The sequence below is a fragment of the Brachyistius frenatus genome, unplaced genomic scaffold (genome assembly GCF_029030835.1).
Source record: "Brachyistius frenatus isolate BFR_SWC_R1_liver_20210118 unplaced genomic scaffold, ASM2903083v1 Contig_284, whole genome shotgun sequence".
Taxonomy (NCBI): Eukaryota; Metazoa; Chordata; class Actinopteri; family Embiotocidae; genus Brachyistius; species Brachyistius frenatus.
The window spans coordinates 106,894-129,978 of record NW_027210883.1 but is presented as its reverse complement, the minus strand read 5'-3'; the positions used below and the strand labels follow the sequence as shown (position 1 = coordinate 129,978).

Here is a 23,085-nt window from a genome sequence, read left to right as displayed (position 1 = left end):
GGAGGAAGAAGTTCAGACAAGTTTTGGTGATTTGGTTATTTTGATGGAACAAAAACACTACATAGAAAAAAAATTACTTTTCAAAAGTGATTTATTAAAATCCACTGGATAGTGAATACATACTATAGCGTGCCTTTTATATATATATGTATATTGCAAAAAATGGTATAGTGTGACTATTTTATGAAGTCATACTTATAACATGTTGTCAGAAATAGCAGAAAAAAGTCATTCGATACTATGTCATCCAAAATCGCGGAAAAAAAAAGTCACACTAGCATGTCGTCCATAATGGAGATAATCAGGGTGATTTTGTGTGTTGTGCAAAAACGTCATATTACAGTATGTCCTGTAAAATAAAAAATAAAAACATTAGTGTCTGTGTGGTGGGATGGGGCAGTGTTGCTGGGTTCTTGGTTCAAATCCCAGGCAGGGTGATTTTGTGTGTTGTGCAAAAAAAAAGTCATCTTATAGTATGTCCAACAAAATACAAAAAAAACATTCGTCTATGTGTGGTCAAATTTTTATATATTTTACAACACAACTGCCATGTGTTGCACCTTTAACATATTGAAAAAGTTCCATTATTTTTTTAGGGTGTAAAGATCATGATAATATTATAAATAAAGAGATTATATTTTTTAATGTTTTCTTTTTCATTTATCACTGTATTATTACTGCATTATTTTATTATTACTTTCTAAGGAGTGTCAGGCCATATTATCAGTTAAGATATTTCTGTGAAACCAAAAACACAAATAATTTTAAAATACAGTTTATTTCCTTTAAATATATACTTGTATTCAGTACAATATACATAACATTTTAGATTTGTACTCGGTTGAAATCATAATAGTCACTCAAGCAAAGTCAAAACAAGTCAACATAATAACTAACACCCTGGGACAAATGATAGGTGCTTTTTTTCTTCAAAGCACCTATCATTGCACAACACATTGAAAAATTATACCAGTAGGAATTTTTATTTTTTACCAATTTTACAATGCAAAACAATACTAATACAATACAAATGCTGCGCTGGTCATTGGTTGTTACTGATGTTCTTGTGATGTAGTCAATATGGCTCCTTTGAACTTTAATGGTTGTGAAGAGGGGAAGGAGAAAGAAACTTGGTCATTTTAGATGATCCTCACATGTGTCACTTGTCCTTGCTGCCAACCAGAGAAAGCTGAAACAGAAGCTTACCTTTTGGTTATGATGAATCTTTGGCTGCGCACAGTTTTTCTGAAAAATGAAGGAGGATACAATTGAGTCATGAAGCAGTGACCATGTACAGTAAGTCTGAAAACGGCTAAATGAATTACGTACCTAGTAAGTGTTGCCATGCAGCTTTGATCTGCCCTGGAATAAAAACACATACAATGTTAACAAGTATTTGCAGTTTAAATCTCTAGTATGGGGTGTTTACAGGTAAATGAACATCCGTTGCATTGAACCTATCACCATTGAATACATCTGTCTGTATGTCACAGTATACAGAGTTTTGAAATCTGGTGTCTGGTGAGACATTGGTGGTTACATAATTATTATAATTATTTTAACATTTACAAGCCAAAAGCAGGCAAGTCTTATTGCCAAGTTGATCGTAACAGCATAAAATCATTAATATGAGTTATAATTAGTTCATTGTTTATTTTGATTTTAGGATACAAACTTCAGAACAAACGTATGATGGAGTTGACTTATGACTCACAAAAGAAAGTGTTGCACGGTGAGCAACAAAAAACACAAACCTTCTGCAACCTATTCACCTATTTAGTTGCTCATGACTGCAGCAATAAGTCATATTGAACTGACTATGCCTAGATCTGGGTGGTCCAAGAATCTTTTTAGGGGACTATGCAGGATTTAAAAAATAATTATTTTTATCAATATTTTTCATACTTAATTGTTAAATTTGTAACTGTGACTGTGATTTTAAATTGTAAACAACTGTTAAAAAAAAGAGTATTACTACATACCAAAAAAATAAAAAGAATAATCAAGAAAAAGGTGATTCTGCCTGTTATCTTTACTTAAATATACTATGAAACAATAATTTTCTTTCAAGGGTAATGTTTTTATCTCACCTCCCAAATAGCAAATTATAAATGCTGTGATTGCACATCCAGCAAAAAACCCAATGACAAGAGTGAGAACATATCTATTCCTGTGCGGAGGAGGAGGCGAAGGCGAAGGCGAAGGGAGAGGTTGGGGTGAAGACTGAGGCTTGTCTTCTGAAGTTACATGGAAAAGACAAAAAAAAAGATCATAACCAGTTTCATTTGTAAAAGGATTTTGTACTTTATATGGTGTATAGTATTATACTATATCACGTTATATTCAGTGTATTTTCTCAAACTGCATACTGTGGCCTGCTGTGTTAACTGGTTTGCGCTGATTAAATGTAAACTATAAATAATATCAACTAAAGACCTCAAGGTTAGAAATACACTGATACCAGTATCGGATACTGATGCTCTTTTCATGTACTGTACTTGTACGGTCTTCAAACTCTGGAAATCATCAATGAATAGTGTTGAAGTGCTTCAGAAAATCCACGCCAATGAAGCACTAAGCCTGGTATTTGTATTTCAAGCGTGGCAGAACGTCATTGTCCAAGACGCATCAGTTTAAGTTTCAAGCCTATGTTGAATTCGCAAATGCGCACATACCAGCGGTCACACAAATGTGTGTAACTTGGGTGCTGCCACATGCACGTCATTGTGCTGCGCTCCATTCACGTCTCTGAACTTTTTTGATCCACCCTCCTGATTATAATTTTTATGTTAGAAATACTGGAGTGGGATTAGAAAGTTCAGAGACCGCTCCTCTCAAACGGCGCGCAGCACCATAACGTGGACGGGCAACAGAGAAGCTACGAGCTTCCTGTGTAACTACTCCAATTTCTGCCGCTTGATCAAAATCATCACCCGAGTTAAACATGGTTTTGTGAACAGTAGTTCGAGCGTGTCTGCGGTGGTTTACGCATCTGAGCAGAGATCGCGCATCAATGTTGGTAACAACAAGTAAGAGGGAGCCAACTCTGGTGGGGAGCAACAATTGTCTTGTTGTAGGCGAAAACCTTGTTTTCAATGTGCTGCGGGCCAAGTGCCATCGCGTCACATTTTGGGTCGTTTGTCTCCACCAAGTTCTACGAGGATGTTCAGAGGTGTCTGAGGGAAAACATTTGGTGCAGTCGAACCCTGGGGGAGAAATTCATGGCACACAACCCCCTCAAGTGTCAAAACAAACCTCACGAGGCTGACCTGATGCACCTTTTCGGTTTTGGACGGTGACGTTGTGCCCTTTGGAAAGACGAACGTCACTGAAAATTCCTCTCCAGGCTCATTGCTTCATTGGCGCAGGCTTCCTGAAGCATTTTAAGGATCTCTGCTCGCATGTTACATATCACAGAACAAATTACAAAACCTTACCATTACACTTGACTTGAATCTTGACAACACCTGAGACATCCGTCGTTTTCCTGCTGGTGGTGCAGGTGAAATTGACAAAGCCAGTTGTGATGTCGAGATAGGCGAAAAGATGTGAAACGGTGCCATCAGGAGTAGTTAAGGTGTTCACCCTCGGAAATACGTTCCAGGAAAATGTAACGCCTTTATCAGGAGAAGAACACTTCAGCTCAATCATACAGTTTTCTTCTCTCGGTTCGTTTTTCAGCGTTTGTATGGTTGGTATCTGGAGGCGTTCTGTGGAGATAAAAATGTTAAAGCCTTTCTGCCAGCACCATCTTGTGCACCTGAATGCTATCATTCAGAGGCAAAATAATTGTTTACAACATGCTGATGCTTCAGGTTGTTCTTCTTTTGAAATGTTTTTGAAATAACAGAAAAAAAAAACGTAAGTTAAGGTCACAAACGAAAAATATAAGACAATATGGCTGAGAAAGCTTACATTTGTGTCAGTCTTAGACACTTACGGTTCACGATGAGCTGAATCTGCTTTACTTTGTCGTTGTTCTTACTGTTGAGGACTTCTACGGTGTATTCCATCGCATCATTTGTGGTCAGATTACGAATTATCAAGTCACCTAAAGAACAAAACATGTTGTAAAAAACACTGTCAAGAGAAATACCTTAAATATACCCTTTAACACTGACAGGTAGTAAGATTTTGTGCTACCTGAAGTGGTGTTGAGATTGAGTCTCCCTTTAAACTGAAAGACGCGATTAGTGTTTACATCCCCCGCATGATAGGTGGCAATCCAAGTGGTGTTGGTGAAAATTGACCACTCGATTTTGGAGAGAGTCCATGACGGGTCGGCTCCTGAGGTCAAAGTAATGTTATCCCCAAGGTACCCCTGAACCTGCCCAACTGCTTTAACTAGTACCACTGTAAAAAGAATTTAAAAAAGATTTAGTAACACAATTTGCTGTTGCTCAGGCAATATACATTAAAAACAGGAGGGAAACAAAAGCATCACTTCTTTATCTACAGTTGGTTTTTGGCATTTTTACAGGGGTGGGGGGGAGTGGGGGGGGTCCACTGGGAGAGCTAACCTCGCCAGTAAACATGTGGACTTTATCTTTCAGTTTAATCAAGAACACAATAGAGGTTTGCATGTTTGAAGGCCCAAAACTGCCAAAAATAAATAAATAGATAAAACAAAAATAAATAAAATGTTATTTGGCATTTTTAATTTGGTTCTGTATTTAACTTTGTATTAATTCTCCTATTTATTTACTTAACCATTTTATGTGTGGGAGTAAGGCATTTATAAATCGGTCTATGCAATCTGATGCTGATCAACCAAAAAGCAAAAAGTACAAAAAAATAAATAAATCTAAAAGAATAAGTTTGCAGAAAATAATACAGAAATAAGTAGGCTACATCAAATAGATATATTTATAGATACATATGTACAAGTTGTCATGATTTTTCAGTCTAAACCTAAAGTGTCTAAATGTGAGTTTTTAGCCATGCTGTGTGTCCTTAGACACACAGCATGGCTAAAAACTCACATTTAGACATTTGTTAGGACTGGGTAGATTTACAGTAAATATATATTTAAATATATCATTTTTAACCATCACTCGACATCAGTACCTATACAAAACCACACTAAATAGTAGTAATTTATGAATTTCATTTTAAGATGACATTTATGACAGACACGAGTGTCTTACATTTTACACGGCTACTTCCTGACTTTGTTTTGTGGAACGTTTCATACAACTTGCCTTCTTTAAACATTTAAGCAAACCTTAGGAAGACATTTGAACAGGTAAGTGATAGAAATTGAGTATTGATATACAGTATATACAGTCCTCTTTAGCTTTTCAGCTGACAAGTTTAAAAGTCAACTTGTATTTCTGCCTCAGGAAGTGAGTAAGTTAATCTCTCTGTTCTGAATTGTTGTTTTAAATGGACTCAAAGGTTGTTGTTTTTTTGTTAAATAATTTTTGGAACATCTTATATTTTTTGAAAATAAAAGCAGGACATACCTTCACAGATTATTATGAAGAGGGTTAGACGACACATCGCAACAGAGGCAGCAGAGAAGAAACTCTTCTATACTTCCTTTTTTGGGTTATCACGAACCAGTGGAGGCGTTCATAGGGGGAAGTCAGCTTTGCAACCTTTATTGTTTTTTTTTGAAAGGGCTCTTAAGAACTGTTGTGTTTTAAGCACTTCTATTTAAGTTATTAAATAGCATTCACATCGCTTCACTTTCCACATTTACAGCCTTATTGCAAAATGGATTAAATTCCTTTTTTTCCTCAAAATTCTGCACACAATACCCCATAATGATAACATGAAAAAAGTTGTTTTGAAATTTTTGCAAATCTATTAAAAAAATAAATAAATAAAAACTGCAAGCAGTGATGTACGGTCCCTTGCACTCCGGTGCGCCGCCTCTCCCCGAAGCCGTCTCCCTGTTAATTTTGTCTCATTTCCTGTCTCCAGCAGGGGGCGCCGGCGAGCCGTTTGGCCACGCCCGCTTGCGAAACACATTTCAGATGTATCGTCTGACCACACAGGATGTAGGTGACACGTTTCGTGAGGTTTCAAGCATCCCTTGACCTTAAACATCAACTTCCTGTGCCACGGCGAGCGAGGCGTTTGGCCACGCCCACTCGCAAAACACATTATCATGTATGGTCTCACCACGCCGGATGTATGTCACACGTTTCGTGAGGTTTCAAGCATCCCTTGACCTTAAACATCAACTTCCTGTGCCACGGCGAGCGAGGCGTTTGGCCACGCCCACTCGCAAAACACATTATCATGTATGGTCTCACCACGCCGGATGTATGTCACACGTTTCGTGAGGTTTCAAGCATCCCTTGACCTTAAACATCAACTTCCTGTGTCACGGTGAGACATCAAACTTTGCCGCATCGTCACGGTGACGCCCATTGACAAAGTCGAACGAATGTCTCAATATATCATCAACTACATGTTTAGGTTATTGTGACCCGACTTTAGGTTCATGGGATCAACCAGCTCGACGTAGAATGTGAAAGTATGAAAAGTGTCATTTCCAGTGGCCAACAGGGGGCGCTATGACTATGAGTGAATATTACCCCACAGGGGTCTTCAGGGCGGGGCTGTTATCATACCTGTGATGTTTGGAGAAGGTCGGTCCATGTACACAAGATTTAAAGCAACTCGTAGTTTCATGGCGAGACACTCAAAATGGCCGCCACGCTACGGGCACACACATCGATGAAAACGAATTATTTTAAGAAGATTTAATCCCAAACACGTTTTCTATCCATAGAAACTAAATTCAAGTCGGTGGGACAAAATCCCGAGGAGGAGTTCGACAAAGTACAACGTGTCAGAATCGCCCAAAATGGCAACTAAATTCAAAATGGTGGACTTCCTGTCGAGTTGACGTAACGGTGCAATGTAACTTTTTTGTGCGTCTCGGTGTGATACACCGGATTTGGTGAATTCGGGTAAATGTGGCTGCCGGGGCATCTCTTTAGGGGGCGCTCTCGAGCCGTTTGGCCGCGCCCACTCGCGACTCCACTAGAATACGAAATTTTTCACCGGGAGACAAATGTTTATTCACTTTCATGAGTTTTTGAATATGATAAAACCTCCAAAAAGGCAAATCACTTTACGTAAGGAGAAGAACGACGAACGACTAACTACCAAGAACATTTTTACGAAAAACAACAGGGCTTTCGCACCGACGCTCGGTGCTCGGGCCCTAATGATTATGGTCAACATATTCCCTTGTAAAACTTCGTCCTTGTTTTCTGTTGATATCCTGACGTTCATTAAGACGTTCAAACTGATGATGTGTGATCATTGAAGAAAAGAGAAAAACGTCCTACTCGGTAGAGAATGAGCACGGTTCGCCTCAGTCCCACTGCCGAGGCACGACAGCATGAAACTTAATCTAAAGAAATCCATCATTCTCCTCAGATACTTGAATATCTGAAGTTAGGCCGAAGCGACCGTGTGCTCTTTTCGCATCCAGCGAAAGGTGCAATACCTACTGTATTGGAGTGTAAACCAGCATAACCTATCCCTTTAAAAAAAAAAAAAAAAAGTTCTATCAACGACCTAAATACGTTTGCTTAATCCTGTTTCTTTCAGGTATTGTATTGCATTTCCTGCCCTCAAGGTTAAGATTTATTTCCTCAACTGCCAGCTTCCTCTTCAACCCGTCTCGTTTGAAGTGTGAATTTCCTCACGAAACGTGTGACATACATCCGGCGTGGTGAGACCATACATTATATACCGGTTTTGCGAGAACACTGCTTGCAGTTTTCATTTTTAATAGATTTGCAAACATTTTAAAAACTTTTTCATTATGGGGTTTTGTGTGTAGAATTTTGGAGGGAAAAAAAATGATTGATTTCTAGGAATTTAGGTTCTTCTTGAATGACTACTGTTGTTCAAAATAATTTACATTTTTGTCAAAATGTGTCTCACTTTTATTCTAAAGAGTAGGCTACCACATCTGCAAAGAAACGCATATTAATGGTACTTGGGTAGAATTTCCCATAGATCAGTGTAAATCCTTCATCTATAGTTTCTTCTCTGTTCCTCTTTGAAATTGTTCTATATTTTGTATTATTTCGGGGCATTTCTTTAGTTGGTGAATTGTAGCCATGGGGTTTTGTATGATTTGCAAAACAAAGCCTTTTCACGTAAACAAGCTTCACGACTCCCACGTGAATTTTTTTTTGAACTTCCTCTTTTGACTGATAAAAAAAAAAACCCACTCATGACTCATGACACAACTAACTTCCAACGAGATCATTTATTAAAAACATTTTACTTCAACTCTGTCCAAACAAAACAGTGTACCAGTGGATAATCTTGCTTTTAGAGATAATGTCCTTCAGAGACAAGTGTTAGGAGCTTAGTTTCAGTTCACCAAAGTTACAGCAAAACAAATCGATTTAAAAAAAACACAATCTTAGAAAACGGCATCAAAACGTTTACGCAAACTGCTTGTGAGTGGTACGACTATCTGTAGTGTAAGAAGGACATTTCTGAGTTACAAATAACACACACATTTGCACACGCATCTCATAACATAGCCGGATTGAACCTGCTAAAGACCTGTTGTTGACCAAGTATATACAAAGCAGCTTCATCATTACTCCAGACATCCAAACTAACTCGAATGACTGATTAGTCCATTAATCGGTTTGTTCGACAAAAATATTAATTTGCAACTATTCTGATGACTGATGAACTATTCTTTTTTTTTTTTTTTTTTTCTCCCCACAGCAAAACAACAACAAAAATCACTAGTTGCTTGGAGGAATTTGAAGAAAGTCAACATTATCAAGGAATATATTCTGTATATGAGCACAATAAAAAAAAAAATGAACAAGCAAAAGGGGTAAATGTCCTGATTTTACACATTTGGTTTGTTTACATGTCTTGTAACACTGAGGACTACAAGTTGAAAAAAGAACAGTCTGGCGCGGCGAAGCTGGAAATAACAACTTACCAGACCTCCGTGGTCACCTCAAGGCTACATTAGCCGCTAATAGAATAACCGAAATCAAAATGGTCAACTGTCTATTTGAATTATGAGGTGAGGTGATGTGGGCGCCAGGTTTTCACAAAGACAAAGAACGCATTCAAAAAAAAAAAAAAAAGGCGGTATCTGTGATTCTGCTGCATCGAGAGTCTGACAGTGTTATTAAAACACAAGGCTAAACTGGTTTACTACATTTTGAGGTCGTAATAAGATTTTGACAAACGGCACCTCTACGGGTCCGGAGGTAAAGTCCATGTAATGAGAAACGATCTTAGTTGACGTCGAGCTTAAAGTTACAATATTAAAAAAGATCTCCGTTTTGTTCTCTTTGGCGCCAGCTGCGGTTTGGACTTCTCTTGGTCAAGAGAGCCGAACAGTGTCGCCCGTGTGACGTCCCTCAATTGGCAGGTGAAGACCGAGCCTGTTGCGTGAGCTCGGCCTACCTTCTGTGGCGGAACAAACAAAACGCGTCGCTGACTGCGCACCGCTTTCGACTTTTCCCGCCAACGCCGCCACAGACACCGAGCTCGTTTAATTCACATTACTGCAAATGCGTTACCCTCACTCAGCAACAGATAGTGACTTAACGAACTCGTGTCGAAATGACAATGTTTGAGATTCAAGGTGAAAACTCCGGGAAACAAATCTCCAATTAATACAATTTCGTAGAACCAATTGATCTGGAGTGAACTTGGGACTTCGGGGGCCCCGTGGCGGTTTCCCCACCTCATCCAGCTGATGACGCGGCTACGCTTAACCGCGCGTGCACGCCAGATACGCGTTTGCTTACTTTGCGAAATATCAAAGATAGGAATTAAGATCACGCTGCGGGAAAAAGAAGCACACCGGTGGTACTTGGCTGCGCTGCGCTGGAGAGCAAAACCTCACACCAGTGTTACTGAAGATAAACTGGTCCTATAGTGTACTGTCACTACATTGTGCTTTGATTGTCGTATTTGTTCTCAGTGCGGGCGTGTGAGCCATACAAAAAAAAAAAAAAAAAAAAAAGTATTTCTGTTGGTGGAACACTTCTCGAATGAAGTAAAAAAAAATAAAATAATAACACAGACCGGTTTATGAAATGCTCCGTTGTGTTGAGTCCATCCAGTCGCGCTTGATACGTTACAATCAGTGGGAAGTAGGCACATCCACTTTTCAGTCAACTATTCAGTGGAATCAAAAATAAGGAAACAGCTCAAAAAGCTGTTTATGCTCCTCTTGATTCAGTCCGTGGATGCAATCGAAAAGGTTCGCATACGGTTTTTGTCTTTGCCTTATCTGCCTGTGAAGGCCACGTCGACAGCTACAAAAAGAAGTTCAAGTAAAAAGGAAAAAGGGAACCAAGATCAGATTCTGAGATGGTGAGGACTCTCAGCTGACTGTGCCTAAGAAAGGTCGATGTTTCTGCACATAAAGAAGCCTGCATGGGTGTATTACCTTTTAGAAATGGTGGCTGAATTAGAAATCCACTTTGTAGACTCAAGTGGTCATTTTTAACCGAAGCATCAAAAAGAAAAGAATTCATTAAATTTGTACAGAAATACGACTAAAGAACAGCGTTCCCGTTATCAAAGGAACTGGAAGTGGTCTGCAGTGCATTATCAGACGTGAACCGATCACTTGTCGAGGTTAGAAGGAAGAAGGAACAAGGCCAGTGGTTGTGTATTTCTGTTGCCTTGCCTTTTCTTTTCTGTAAGTTGGTGTTATCTTAACCCTGCCAGATTTGCATATTTGGGTGTCGCACTATTCAACAAACAATAATTATGAAAATATGTATTACCAAAAGTATATATATATATATAAAAAAAAAAGAAAAAAAGAAAAAAAAAGATACCCTGGAAGATTGGTATCTTTGATTGACCCGCCTCCGCCTCCGCATCCACCTCCTCTTCCTCTTCCTCTCTTCTGTCCAGTGATCTGCCTCCTCTTACACAGATGTCTCCGACTGGAGTTTCATCACAAACTTGTGGCTTTTGGGGTCAATGAACTCCTCGCCCAGCCGCAGGAAGGGAAGGGGCGTTACCGTGACGACCAGAGAGAAGTCCAGGCGTCTCAGGCAGAAGACCTGGCCCTGGCGCAGAGAGGCCGTCACCGGCTCCTCGCTCACTAGCGTCCACTGGCGCCCCCTGCTGTTGTCCAGGTACTGGAGGGTGGGACCTGCGCCGAGGTAACGCTCAAGGAAAGCCTTTGGAAGAAAACAACAACAACAAAAAAACTCGTTAATATCCACACGATAAATTGCTTAAAATTAAAGCCACATTACAGTAAATTATGAACAAGATTAATAAACATAAATAATACATTTAGTGAGATGCAGAAGTGTTTTTTTTTTTTTTTTGTGTGTGTTTTTTTTACAAGAGTAACAACAAGAAAATAACAGCACTCCTTACCTTGGGGGTCATGTTGTGTGTAATGCAGAACTGCAGGTGGTTGATGATGCTCTCCATGCTGTGGTAGGACTGCTGCCTGGTGGCGCGCAGGTACTTCTGCATGGCCCGCGCCATCGGGGCGAAGATGGCCTGCGCCGCCTCCCTGGGATCCATAACCTCCCGAGGGTGTTTGGGAGAGGACACGACTCCATCTTCGTCCTGGTGACGTTTAATGTGGGTGAAGGCTTCTTCTACTGCCACCACCAGTCTGGGAGGAGAAATGACAGCAGGAAAGATGTCTTTTTTTTTTTTTAAATTTCCATCTAACGGTGCAAAATTTACACAAAACACTTGAGAAAATATTTAAAGCCGCAAAGTCATTTCAACGTTAATTTTGACTGATGGGACAAAAGGTAAGGACACATCAACCACTAGTTAGGATACCGTTATAGTTTAAATAAATCTGTCCCTCCAGCTCCATTAAATCCTACGAATTCTGTCTCTTTATACGTGTACACTATATTTTTGTCAGCATGCGTCTGTTGCTACCTGGCCTTGCGTTTGCGGACCCTTCGCTCCACCTCGGCCTCCTCGTAGTAGTACTCGTTGTGGGAGTTGTCTCTTCTCCGGGCAGCGGCTGCGATCATGGCTCTGGACTGCCCCGTGGAGTTATTGGTGCTGTTCTCTGTGAACATGTTGAGAATGGAGTTAGTGTGGAGATTAGAGGTTTATTACCCATCAAATGTGTATTTCCGCTTTTCTATTCAGCAAACATTTGTTTCGGCTGGATTGATATCATAGTGATGTAATGCCGTCTGGCTGTCTCGCAATATATTGCACACCCTTGCCATTTCAAACTCACCTCTATGATTATATGCGGTGCGATCAAAATGTTCTGAGACTGTTCGATTGTGTTGTTGTTGTGGGTGAGAAACTTGCGCGTTGAGAACCATGTTAGAGAACCAAAGAGCCATCGTGCATCAGTTTGTTTATGTGTCACAAAAACACGTGTAACAAATGGGTTGATGCAAGAGATTAAGCGAGATGACTTGGAGTTCTGACTCATAACGCTTGTTGCTTCCCCCTGCTCCATGTGCATCGCTGTGATGCGTCCCGTCCTTGTGATTGTGTCATTTAGTGAGTTAAACCACTCTTCGAATGCCCGTGTGAAAATCTACACGTGGTAGTAATTGTTCCCATGTATAAAGGATACAGGCTAGACGACATCATCGTACCTTCCCCCAGGTTGTAGACTTTGAAGGCAGACATCTTCTTGGTGAGGATGGACTTGGGCAGGTTAAGCAGGGCGGGATTATAGACCGGGAAGTCGCTGTAGTACTGGTCCAGAACCCACACCGCGGCCCGCTGAATACTGCGTTGCGTCAGAGACAGCGGAAGAAACGTTGAGATGGAAATATTTCCCATCACAGAGCGGTTATCAGTGTATGACACATTTCACAATTTGTGGCCAGAGGAAGTGGTGAACCAACTGAGGAAACTCGTATGAGAAAAATAGAGCTGTACTGCAAGAGTATAAGTTAACACCAAGCACAAACAGTCTAACAATCACCTGCAGCTTTATTTAGAGTTAGACCTGAAAGCCTGTGAACTATTCTCAAACAAACAGTTCCCCTTTTTCGCAGCCCAGGGTGTAGTACAGCCGTCAGTCCACTAGAGGGTGTCTATTGTCATGCTTTGCCCTGCCCTGACCAGGTTGAAGAAGGAGGTCATTTAACAAAGAACAAAGGTACTTTAGTCATTTAGTCCGGCAGGTTGTGGTATGGATCGAATCCAGAACTTTCACTCAAGAGATGAGGGTTGAACACCGAGAAAGCGACGTGTTTTTGTTTTTTTATAGAAATCTTTTCCTAGTTATAACCAAGTACGGTTTAAACCATTGACTGTATATAAAAGTGGACGTAGCTTCTGGATCTGAAAAATGAGGCCAATGCAGAAGTGCCTTAAACTGCAATACCACTCCACTAGACTAGAGGTCAACTCCAAAACACCTCCGGCCATTCAACTTCTCTCATTAACCTTTTAAAAACACACCTATTTTTTTTAGGCCTCTGCTCGAAAATTGCACACCCATAATAAAAAGAGTATATCTCTGCAACCACGAGGTCTATTTGAATAATGTTGGCGTAATAATAAAGGGAACACTTGTGAGTTTTGTTCAGATGTGTAAGTATCAGTATATATGTCCATATCTTAATAATAGTTTCACCAAGTCTTCTCCATGGCCCCCAATTGGGAGCCTCTAGGGCTTAAAAGGTTAAATACAAAGTCTAAATTTTTTTCTACAAGTTATCAAGGTGTCATTCACTAAAGTCACTCCTTCTTATTAGTTTTCTGGCGGTCCATCTGAAAATAATCCCGTCATTGATTAGATATTAGGCCCCAAAAAGTCGTGTTTTTGGGGGCGAGTCTGTTTGATTGACAGGCCTGTGGTGCCGTCAGGTTTCTGCTATCGGTGAGCGGGACGTAGTGTCCTCGGGTTCCCATCGGATCCACCCCAGCTCATCCAAATATGGTCACATCTGGCTCTAAAACAGCAAGACGGCGACGGCCAAAATCCAAACTCCGGGCATCATAACGGCAGTTCACAAACCAGTGGCTGTAAGATGGTTTGGGTCAAGTTGCACAGGGAGTGAAGTGTGATGTCAATTTAAAAAGCTGAAATCCTAACGGGTAGAAAGGGCTCTCGTTCAGATGGATTCATTTGTCTTGCCTTAAAGAATCCACCAAACTAAGCGCACGGAAAACAATGAGCACTTTCTTGATCCCTGGTTGAACTCTGTGCCAAGCTTCATTCAAATGTGAGATATCCTGATAATAAACAAACAAAACCACCGACAAACATCAGTAAAAAGTGAAACCCACGCACTCACCTGAGCTGTCCCACATTGTAGAAGCGGCTGACTCCGTCTGTGGTCCTCACAACCTTCAGACAGAAAGCCGGCTGCAGGTGTCTGACCTCCAACAGCACCAGGGCCAGGTACTGGATGAACAGCAGCGCATCCACCAAAGACGCCGCGTATCCCACAATCCCCCTGTAGTCCGTCTCTCTGGGCTCCAGCACCCGCACCCCGTAGAAGAGCCAATAGGACGCCACGAAGAGAAAGACCAGCGCCAGCAGCAGACAGCGGAAGACAAAGAAGCGCGGCAGCGTGGCTCTGGGCGGCCGGAGAAACAGCGCCCACGTGGAGATGAGGAGGATGAGCAGCTTGAAGGCCAGAGAAATGTAAAGGCCCTCGCACGGTGTGCCGCAAGGGTCCAGCGTGTCTCGCCACAGGAGCTGCGGGAGGGCTAAGAAGGCCAGAGGGGTGACGAGAGAGAAGAGCCCCAGGACGGCGCCCAGCGCTGGGCTGATGTAGCGGCGGCACTCGAGCGGCGAAGCGTCCTCCAGGTCCTTCGAGAGCCGCGTCAGGTCCTCGTTGGAGACGCTGTCCACGGAGGTGCCGGTGACCACCGTGGTGGTCTCGCCCCAGTTGTCATCCTGGAGACAGAGGAGAGCCGAGAGAAGAGCGTTAGAGACACCGGGTCCAAGGCAAAGGCACGTCGGCAGGAAGGACTAAAACAATCTTGGACCCGCTCGTCTCCTCTGGTGGACTCTGCGTCCAGCAGCGGCTCCCCCGGCGCCTGGATCACCACCGATTTGTCTGCACGGACGCTGCCGTCGCGACTCTTTGAGCGATGTCGGTCCCTCCTCTCTCTGAAAGGAGACATGAGGGGAAAAAAAAAAAAAGTCTTCAGGGCAGGCGTCGCTCATTATCCAACGACACAGTTATTTAACGCATCACATCCACGTTACATGTAATCTTCCAGTCATTAATATGAACCTTTGATAGACAAACTCTGGTTACAAAATATGAACAGATAAAAGAAGACATTTAAATTCAAATTTATTGAAATTCTGGACATAAATTTTGTTGTTTTCTACAAAATATGTTTATAGTTCATATTTTTTAAGCAAATGTCACAAAATTTGAATATAATTTTTTTTTTAAAATGGATACCATGGTAATAGCAATATTCAGACTTTTAATTCAAAGTAATTACGGGCCATTTTTTCTGTCACAAGTTTCTAACTCTATCACTCTACAACTTGTGTTTATTTATGTTTTTAGTATCAGTTCAATAAAGCAACAAATATGATTGAAAATTGAATCTCTGGTGTTTCGATTCTTAGTTGTATGAAACAAGCAATTTGGATTTGTCAGCTTTGGCTCTGGGAAATCATAATTAATACTTTTTTTTCCCTATTTTCTGACATTTTAAAAAGCGAAATAATGAATAAACAGATGAACCGAGAACAATTTTTCACTGCAGCGATCTTCTACCTGTGTTTGCGGGAACTTCGTGAGTGGGACGACTTGAAGGAGTAGCCCGAGTACGTCGACTCGTTGTCCATGTCAGAGGCCGGCGGTGGGCGGAGTTTCCGAGCCACTCCCGTCCCCGAGCCACCGCCCTTCTCCCAGACCACGCCCAACTGGCTCTTGCGGTCACTGATGGTCTTGGAAGAGAGGGCCAGAGGGAGGCGCAGCAAGTCCACTTTACTCCTGAGGGAATCTATCTTGGAGGCCTGGGAAAGAGAGGGCACAAAATGAGAGAGGAATTATAGAAACGGCGAGTTGGAGAGAGAGAGAGAGAGAAGACGGATGAGGAGGACGAGGAGAGAGAACAGAGGGGAGGCAGGATGAGAAATGAAGCGAGGGGGGGGAGGGAGGAAAAAGATAATTTGTCATGTGAGACAGAAGTAAAATAGTCTGAGAGGGACACATACCAAGAGACAAGAAGAGAGACAGCATTGTTAAAGTGTTGGCACGGCGAGGTGTGTGAAAGTGTGTGTGCTCTCTGCAGCACAGGACGTAGCTCGGCCCATTCTTCTGCTTTGAGGGAGGTTTTTTTTTTTTTTTTTATGAGTGAACTCCAGTGATTTGGCTCCGAGAGCGTTCTCAGCCAATAAAAGGGCAATTACGCCACTTTCTATTGGCGGCTCCAGGTCTCCAGTGTGCACGACACGCAGGAGCGGAGGCCCAGCATCACAGCGGCTCCAAAATAATCCAGCTTTACATGCGAGCGAGCCATTTACTTTTTTTTTTTTTTTTTGTACGACCTCGGAGAAAATTCTAGTTTAAAGAAAAACAAAAAATAAAAAGACATCATGTTCGGTTTTTAAAGCGAGCTTTGTTTTCAGTTTGCACGCCTTTCATTTTTGCAGCGTTTTGTCGCGGGTCGATGTGTGATACATACTCGCCCCGACGCCACATTCCCCAACCGTCCCCGGTGGTCTCCAAGGGCAACACAGCTCGGCTACGACAATGGGGATGAATGGGAGGCTCGGGGTGAGAAAAGGCAGCAGGGGGGGCGGTTGCCGTGGCAACCCGAACATCAACTCAGCACCCCCCCAACCCTCACGTCGCGCTATTCCTCAACTACACACCTCAAAAGGACAAAAACAGACACGATTCATTCACCAGGCTGCGAAACCGACTTCATTTTAAAGGAAATTTCTTCTTCTTTATTTTTCTTTTAAACGACTCGTTTTGAATATTCATTTTAAGTTTACTTTTTTTTTTTTTTTTTTTTTTAATCTGGACAGAAGTGTGTTGTTCTAAATTGGCTGCAGAACAAGCAGAGTCTTAATGTGATAAACAAATCCCCTCGTGCTCTCTGTTTGTGCCATGACCTCCGCTGTCCCGTCTTCTACATTAGACACTTGAGATTTCACTGATGGCTTTCATGTGATTCACACATGGACTTCTCAGCAGGGACATTAGTCGGTGTTCAAGGCTGCCATCATTCCAGGTGCGACAGTCCGTAGTACGTGTCCCTAATGTAGATAAAGCCATGGGGGGAAAAGGAAAAAAATAAATAAATCAAAGGCTCACGCCAAAGCTCACCCACGAGTCCACTAGACGACACTGTTCCACTGTCACCTCCTTCGGAGCCAGGTGAATCGTGACACCTCTAGTGGCCTGCAGGGTGTATTACACACTTACGTTACTGTTCCGAAATCATCACACTTTTTCTTTTTACTTCCAGCTACCCTTACAAAGCGTGCACTGCTGCATGTAGCATGCATACATTTAGGACATACTACTTCGTCTTAAAAATGCACCTTGAACTTTGAACCTCTTCGTCATATCCGTCGCGATCGGTAGCGCGACAGCTTGAGTAAAACGAAAAAGGACACGATTTAGAACCTTCTTCTTCCTCCTTTTGCGAATTGCAACGAGGCGACGCATCAGTGCCACCAACTCCCTCGTGAGACTCGGTCGTCTCCAGAGGATTGTGGGTAAGAACAGCCAGAGAAGCCCGCTTGGCTGCACACTGCTAAATATGTAGTAGCAGATACTACATTTAACATAGTATGTATTGGGAAACACTAAATATTTTTCTGGCAGACTAAACAGTACGGTAGTATGGATACTGGAACACAGTTCGACATACTGTGCTGTAGTATTTGTCTGGTATACATTTATAAATGGACATGTCCTTTTTAATTCTTAATATGAGATGGAAGAAGTGTTTGCTTCCTTACTTTTTTTTTTTTTTTTTTAAATAGTAAACTAAACATGAAATAATGGCACAAGGAGCATTTTTATTTTCCAAAATAAAGCAAGTGAAAACTGTTAAATAAAAACAGGGATAGCAGATGACTTAAACCCATAAAAACACAACACACATCAAATCGCGAGTGTTTTAGATTAATAATAATTTTGGGTTGAATATATAATATGGGTCCAATATCTCAACAGTTTCTACGTTTAGTTTATGGAATACCGTCTTTGCTTGTACTTGAGGTGAAGGAGGTTTAAGTGAACAGTGAATTTATGTGTTTTCTGACTCTCATGTCACAGAATCAAATCTTGCAGGAGTTGTGCTCCCTGAAACTTCTCCTCAACATCATGAAGTGACAATCTCGCGTTAAAGAAACACAGATGCTTGAACTACCTGTCAGACAGCACTCTGCTGATGTTCTCGTTAAAAATGGATATCCCAGTGACCTAAGAAGTCCTATTCCCTGTAGTGGCATGAAAAGTTATCTTTAGATCTCTGCAGCTGCAGCTTCAGCAGACCTAACAAGGCCTGCATTGAGGGAAATGACTGACAAATGCTTGTATCAGTCAAATCTGTGGGAGTGGGGTTACAGCCAATATACAACTCACACCATCTCTAAATGACAGTTTTCTTATATTGCTTATTCATGCAGGTAAGAGCATGAGGTTACGGCGTAACCTTGGTTCTCTGAGGGATTATCTCTGTGTACATATAACGAAGCAGAGAGATAGAGAACGTTGATTCAATGATCGTAATGTAAAACATGTGGTCACAGAATGCAGGCCTCTTTGGATGATGATGATGATGATGATGATGCTTTTGGAGAAACTGCCTATTTACTGACTCATGCTCACATGGAAAAGCAGAATATAAGAATGAACAGGCAACAAAACACTATGACAACGAATACGGTGACCCATACAACAACCAAGTTAGTGATTTTCAGGAGTGTGTTCATGTTTCAGCAGAATTTTCTTTAAAAAAAAAAAAAAAAAAAATGTACCCAAATGTAGAAAATCAGTGTCACAGAATTACAATCATCTTGTTGTTCCATGTCAACAAAACCCAGCCTGGCTCTCCCCGTCTGTCATATCGATCCCACTCATGAGCCTCTCCCACTGTAATCAATTCCCCACTGATCGATTTACACATTAGCGTCCATGTTCAGCTTCATCTGGCATCTGATATTTTCCATGTGCAATCTGGAAACAGGATGGTTGGTAGGGGGTGGGGGGGTGTCAGCTACAAAATATAACATGTTTAATAGGTAATTTGATCTCAGGCTGCAGGAATCAAAATTTGGTGCAGCGAGAGATTTATTTATGTGCCTTTGCATTTTTTTTTTCTACTCCTTCTACTCCAGATTTATTTATACATGTAAAAAAAAAAACATATTACTTTGCCAACAAGTGAAATGTTGTTTGTTTACTAATCAGTTTTTTTTTTTTTTTTTTGGGGGGGGGGGATAAAACACTTCATAAAATGAGTGTTTCTCGCCCCTCCAACCTAAAGTGGAGCCGAGGGCTTCTGAGCCTACTTGTGTGGCTCCCAGGGGCCTCCAGGCCTCAGGGTGGCGGTGGGCCAACGAGGTGTGGCTGCTGCCTCCACACACTCCTGGAAGGAGCCCAGGCTTCGAGGCCTTCACATTACAAACAGTCAGTCGAAGTCAAACCTCACGGGTAAAGCCGTGAACAAATCGGCGAGGAAAACGGCTTGCGTGAATTCACGCGTGGAGGGGGGTTGAGAGAGAGGGGGGGGGGGGGGGGGGTCGGGGGACGCAGCGAGTGAAACAAAGACGAACACACCCCGGACGAAGTGATGCCGCTTTGCGAGCAAACAGACTGGTGACCACACACAGCAAACTCGACCGTCATGCTTGTGTCCGCGGTGAAATCAAATCAACAAGGCGCGCCGTGTAAAGTGTTTCCGTTTTGGAAACGGCGTGCGTAAAAAGCGCAAAAATGAGAAAGTCCACGGAGAGAAAATTCAACGAGAGAAAGCGAGTGACGTCCGGGAGACACCGGTTTACTCGTTCACAATAACGAGAAATCCGGTGCTGGTGAATCCCGTATCTGCCAGCTCATCAGTCCTGTAAGGCGAATGGTTTTTGGACAACAAAGCCTCAACATGTTTTTATTCGTCTAAGAAAAAAAAAAAAAAAAAAACTGTAGCGAATGTTGATTTTTTTTGTTGTTGTTGTTGTTTTTTTCTTTCCGTAAAACCAGTTCCCGTCCAGAGAGCCAACGTGTTCACAGACTAACAATGCATTTTTCCCACAATGCCTGCGGGGAGGTCTTACCTTACTGCCCAAAAGGAAACGGCTGCAACCAGCAGCACAAAGAGCTGGCGGCTCGCAGCAGTTCAGATCCGAGTCTCCAAACAAAAGTCCCTCCGAATGCGCCGGATTCACTTTCTCCCGACTCTCATCCGTCCGCGCTCATTTATAACCGGAGAGCAACTTGAATCTTCTTCGCGCGAACACTTTGCATTTCGGCTGAAAACAATCGACGCACCGAAGACGCACAACAGGCGGCGACACGAACCTCATCCCGGCTCCGCTTCTGCGGTGTGGCGGAGTCCCGCTGAGCTGGGGAGGGGGGGAAGGGGTGAAGGGGGGGGGGGGGGTGTCTGTGTGGACGTCCAGCACCGGCTGAGAACCATAAAGAGTCAAGTTAGAGAGTGTTCGAGAGCGCATTCACAGCTTCCGGTCATGGTTTTCAGAATAAATTAGTATTTTTTTTTTTTTGGATTTACGAGCAAACGAGCATGTCTACAATAATAATTAAAAAAAAAAACTAAAAACAATCTTAAATGGCTTTATCTTTTCTGAATCCGTGAACTTAACCATCAACACACATTACTCACCTCTAAAAATGTCGAATGAACTGCGTCACATGTGTATGTCCGGTCACGTTACCGCCGGCGGAAGTTGGCGTGACATTTCCGCTTCACAGAGCGTAAAATTGAATTTACCCCCTCATTTTTTTCTTTTGCAAATTACAGACACAGTGTTGATGACGACAACCAAAGAACAATGTCATTTTATTGGTTTTTATTCCACTTTTATCAACAAAAAGCAAAGAATAATTGGCTCCTCTGAAGGTGTAAAAACATTTCCTCATTTTGTTTCTGGATTACTGGAGTTGGTGGATGTCAGTGGTGATGGAAGTATTCAAATCCTGTGCTCAAGTAAAAGCAGCAATGCACTGCAAAGTAAAAAAAAACAACAACACTGATTTTATTTTTAGTGACGTGTTGTATTCAAATTTTTACTATTATTTATTGTGTCAAATCTTCATCTTTAAAGTAACCGAAGCTGTCAAATGAATGTAGTCGAGTATAATATTTCTCTGAAATGTGGTACAATAGGAACATAAAGTAGCAGAAAATGAAAACACTCAAGTAAAGTAAAAGTACCTCAAAATTGTACTTAATTACAGGACTTGAGTAAATGTAATTCACTTTCCACAACTGTTTGATAAATATTGGTAGTAGAAAAGGAAAACCATGATGTTTTGCAGCTCAAAATAAAAAAAATCTAGACTAGATTTATAGAGAAAAATATATCAACACAAACAAAACCTTTGATTCAAAGCACACTCGTCATTTTCTTTGTCCAGTTTCTTTTTAATCTCACAAAACACATGAATGAGACATGAGCTCATTTTTTTCTTCTTCTGTGCATCTAAACAATCTCACCAATTTTAAAAACAAAGAAGAAAATAATTTATACATCCTTTTTTTTTTTTTTTAATCATATCTACAAAAATAAAATCAAATACGAGGACTAGGGCTTTACAGAAAAAAACAAAAAAACAAACAAGTGGGTTTGATCTCTATATTACACGTGAACAAGATTTTCTTTTTTTTTTTAAAGACACAAAATAAAAAGACAATGAGATGATAGTTAAAGACGTGTTTATGCATACAGTAGTTTGCACTGTGCAGGGAAGTTTTTGTTTGTGCAACATTTTCTCAAAAAAAAAAATGGAATCAGTTATAGCTTCTGTAACGGCCGCTCACGGCCACAACGATGACGTCAATGTACACGATAAATGTATGAAAAAAGAAATCGCTGAAGATGCAAAGAAAGCGAAGTGTAGAGGTAGAAATTTGGAGATGAAAAATGCTGTCGTCGGAGATGGGGAGGGATAAAGGCGGCGGAAGATTTATTAGAAAAGAGATCCGGGATTCAAACAGCTCAGACCTTTCTGCCGTTCACGTGAAGGATGTGATGATATCGTAACATGAAAAAGTGTTAAAAGTATTGAACTAAACTTCTGGTCTGAGGTGCTTGAAAATCAGCAGCCAAAACGCGAGTAACAAAAAAAAAAAGAAAGTGTTCCCTTCGACGCCTCGAAACAAATCGTTTCACTTTGGTAGAATTTATTTTTTGTGATTTTAGAGCGAACTCCTTTTGTGTGTTCACGCAGGCTCAGCTGCTGAAATAAAATCAGCTGTCCTGGTGATCGGTAGCACCGAAGTGGCGTTTCCTTTTTTATTGTTATTTTTTTTAACGAGCGTGCCACACTCCTCGTCCCTTGTCCATCAGTGTCGGCTAAAGATGGGAACCTTCCACGGGGCGGCGACCCGACGTCCTAATGGCAGGATCGGCCTCCGACGGCGTTTTTATTAACGTCTGATTGGCTCCTGGTTTGGTTTCACTTCGGATGTGTTTTTGAACAAAAAGCTGGCGAAAAGACTCGTCTACGTCTAATTTAGTATTTGAAACCAAATTCAGTCCGCTGTGTTTTTTGACTGTTAAACTACAAAACTTCCTAAAAAGAAGTTATTTAACCGGAACAGTTGGAATACTTGTTTTCTTACTGACGTGTTAGAATGAGAACCAAACCGATGGAGTTTGAGATAAAAAAAACCTTTATAGTGTCTTTGCTAGTTTCACTTCCGTCAACCGAGACGCATGAAGGACGAGAAATTACTCCAACATATGATCTGAAAATAGCTGAAAGAATAGTTCGACTTCTGGGGGGAAAAAAAACGTTGAAATATTTTTGATGCCGAGAGTTCGATGAGAAGAAGCAAACTTCTCGTGTCAGTGAGTGAAATACAGAGTTTTAGCTTAGCTTAGCATAAAGACAGCGAGCCTGGTTCTGTCCAAAGCGAACACCCACTTTTACGGCTATTATTTAACGTGTTATAGCGCGTGCG

At 41.5% G+C, this 23,085-nt stretch overlaps 2 protein-coding genes across 2 annotated transcripts; both read right to left on the bottom strand.

Annotated features, from left to right (window-relative positions):
* Positions 1-759: 759 nt before the first annotated feature.
* Positions 760-5,716, bottom strand: LOC138634979 (CD48 antigen). The gene is made up of 8 exons (XM_069722271.1): positions 5,466-5,716; positions 4,144-4,353; positions 3,941-4,051; positions 3,438-3,710; positions 2,091-2,237; positions 1,330-1,362; positions 1,207-1,245; positions 760-1,094 (listed from the first exon to the last, which is right to left on the bottom strand). Exons 1-7 carry the CDS (start codon positions 5,500-5,502, stop codon positions 1,214-1,216), a joined length of 843 nt encoding a protein of 280 aa, XP_069578372.1. The 5' UTR covers positions 5,503-5,716; the 3' UTR covers positions 760-1,094; positions 1,207-1,213.
* Positions 5,717-8,226: 2,510 nt separating this feature from the next.
* Positions 8,227-20,528, bottom strand: vangl2 (VANGL planar cell polarity protein 2). The gene is made up of 8 exons (XM_069722262.1): positions 20,216-20,528; positions 15,693-15,934; positions 14,941-15,064; positions 14,241-14,848; positions 12,585-12,721; positions 11,899-12,034; positions 11,371-11,617; positions 8,227-11,165 (listed from the first exon to the last, which is right to left on the bottom strand). The coding sequence occupies exons 2-8, from the start codon at positions 15,761-15,763 to the stop codon at positions 10,908-10,910; spliced, it is 1,581 nt and encodes a 526-aa protein (XP_069578363.1). The 5' UTR covers positions 15,764-15,934; positions 20,216-20,528; the 3' UTR covers positions 8,227-10,907.
* Between the last annotated feature and the right edge of the window lie 2,557 nt (positions 20,529-23,085).

Bases quoted from the DNA above. Each gene is read 5' to 3' on its own strand.
- LOC138634979 (XM_069722271.1), bottom strand. From the start codon at position 5,502: ATGTGTCGTCTAACCCTCTTCATAATAATCTGTGAAG. The intron at 1,363-2,090 runs GTGAGATAAAAA...TTTTTATTCCAG, and splicing joins TATAATTTGCTATTTGGGAG to GGCAGATCAAAGCTGCATGG. The intron at 1,246-1,329 runs GTACGTAATTCA...TTCATTTTTCAG, and splicing joins TGCATGGCAACACTTACTAG to AAAAACTGTGCGCAGCCAAA.
- vangl2 (XM_069722262.1), bottom strand. From the start codon at position 15,763: ATGGACAACGAGTCGACGTACTCGGGCTACTCCTTCAAGTCGTCCCAC. The intron at 14,849-14,940 runs GTCCAAGATTGT...CTCTGTCTCCAG, and splicing joins CCACCAGAGGAGACGAGCGG to GATGACAACTGGGGCGAGAC. The intron at 12,722-14,240 runs GTGAGTGCGTGG...GACGCAACGCAG, and splicing joins TACAATGTGGGACAGCTCAG to TATTCAGCGGGCCGCGGTGT.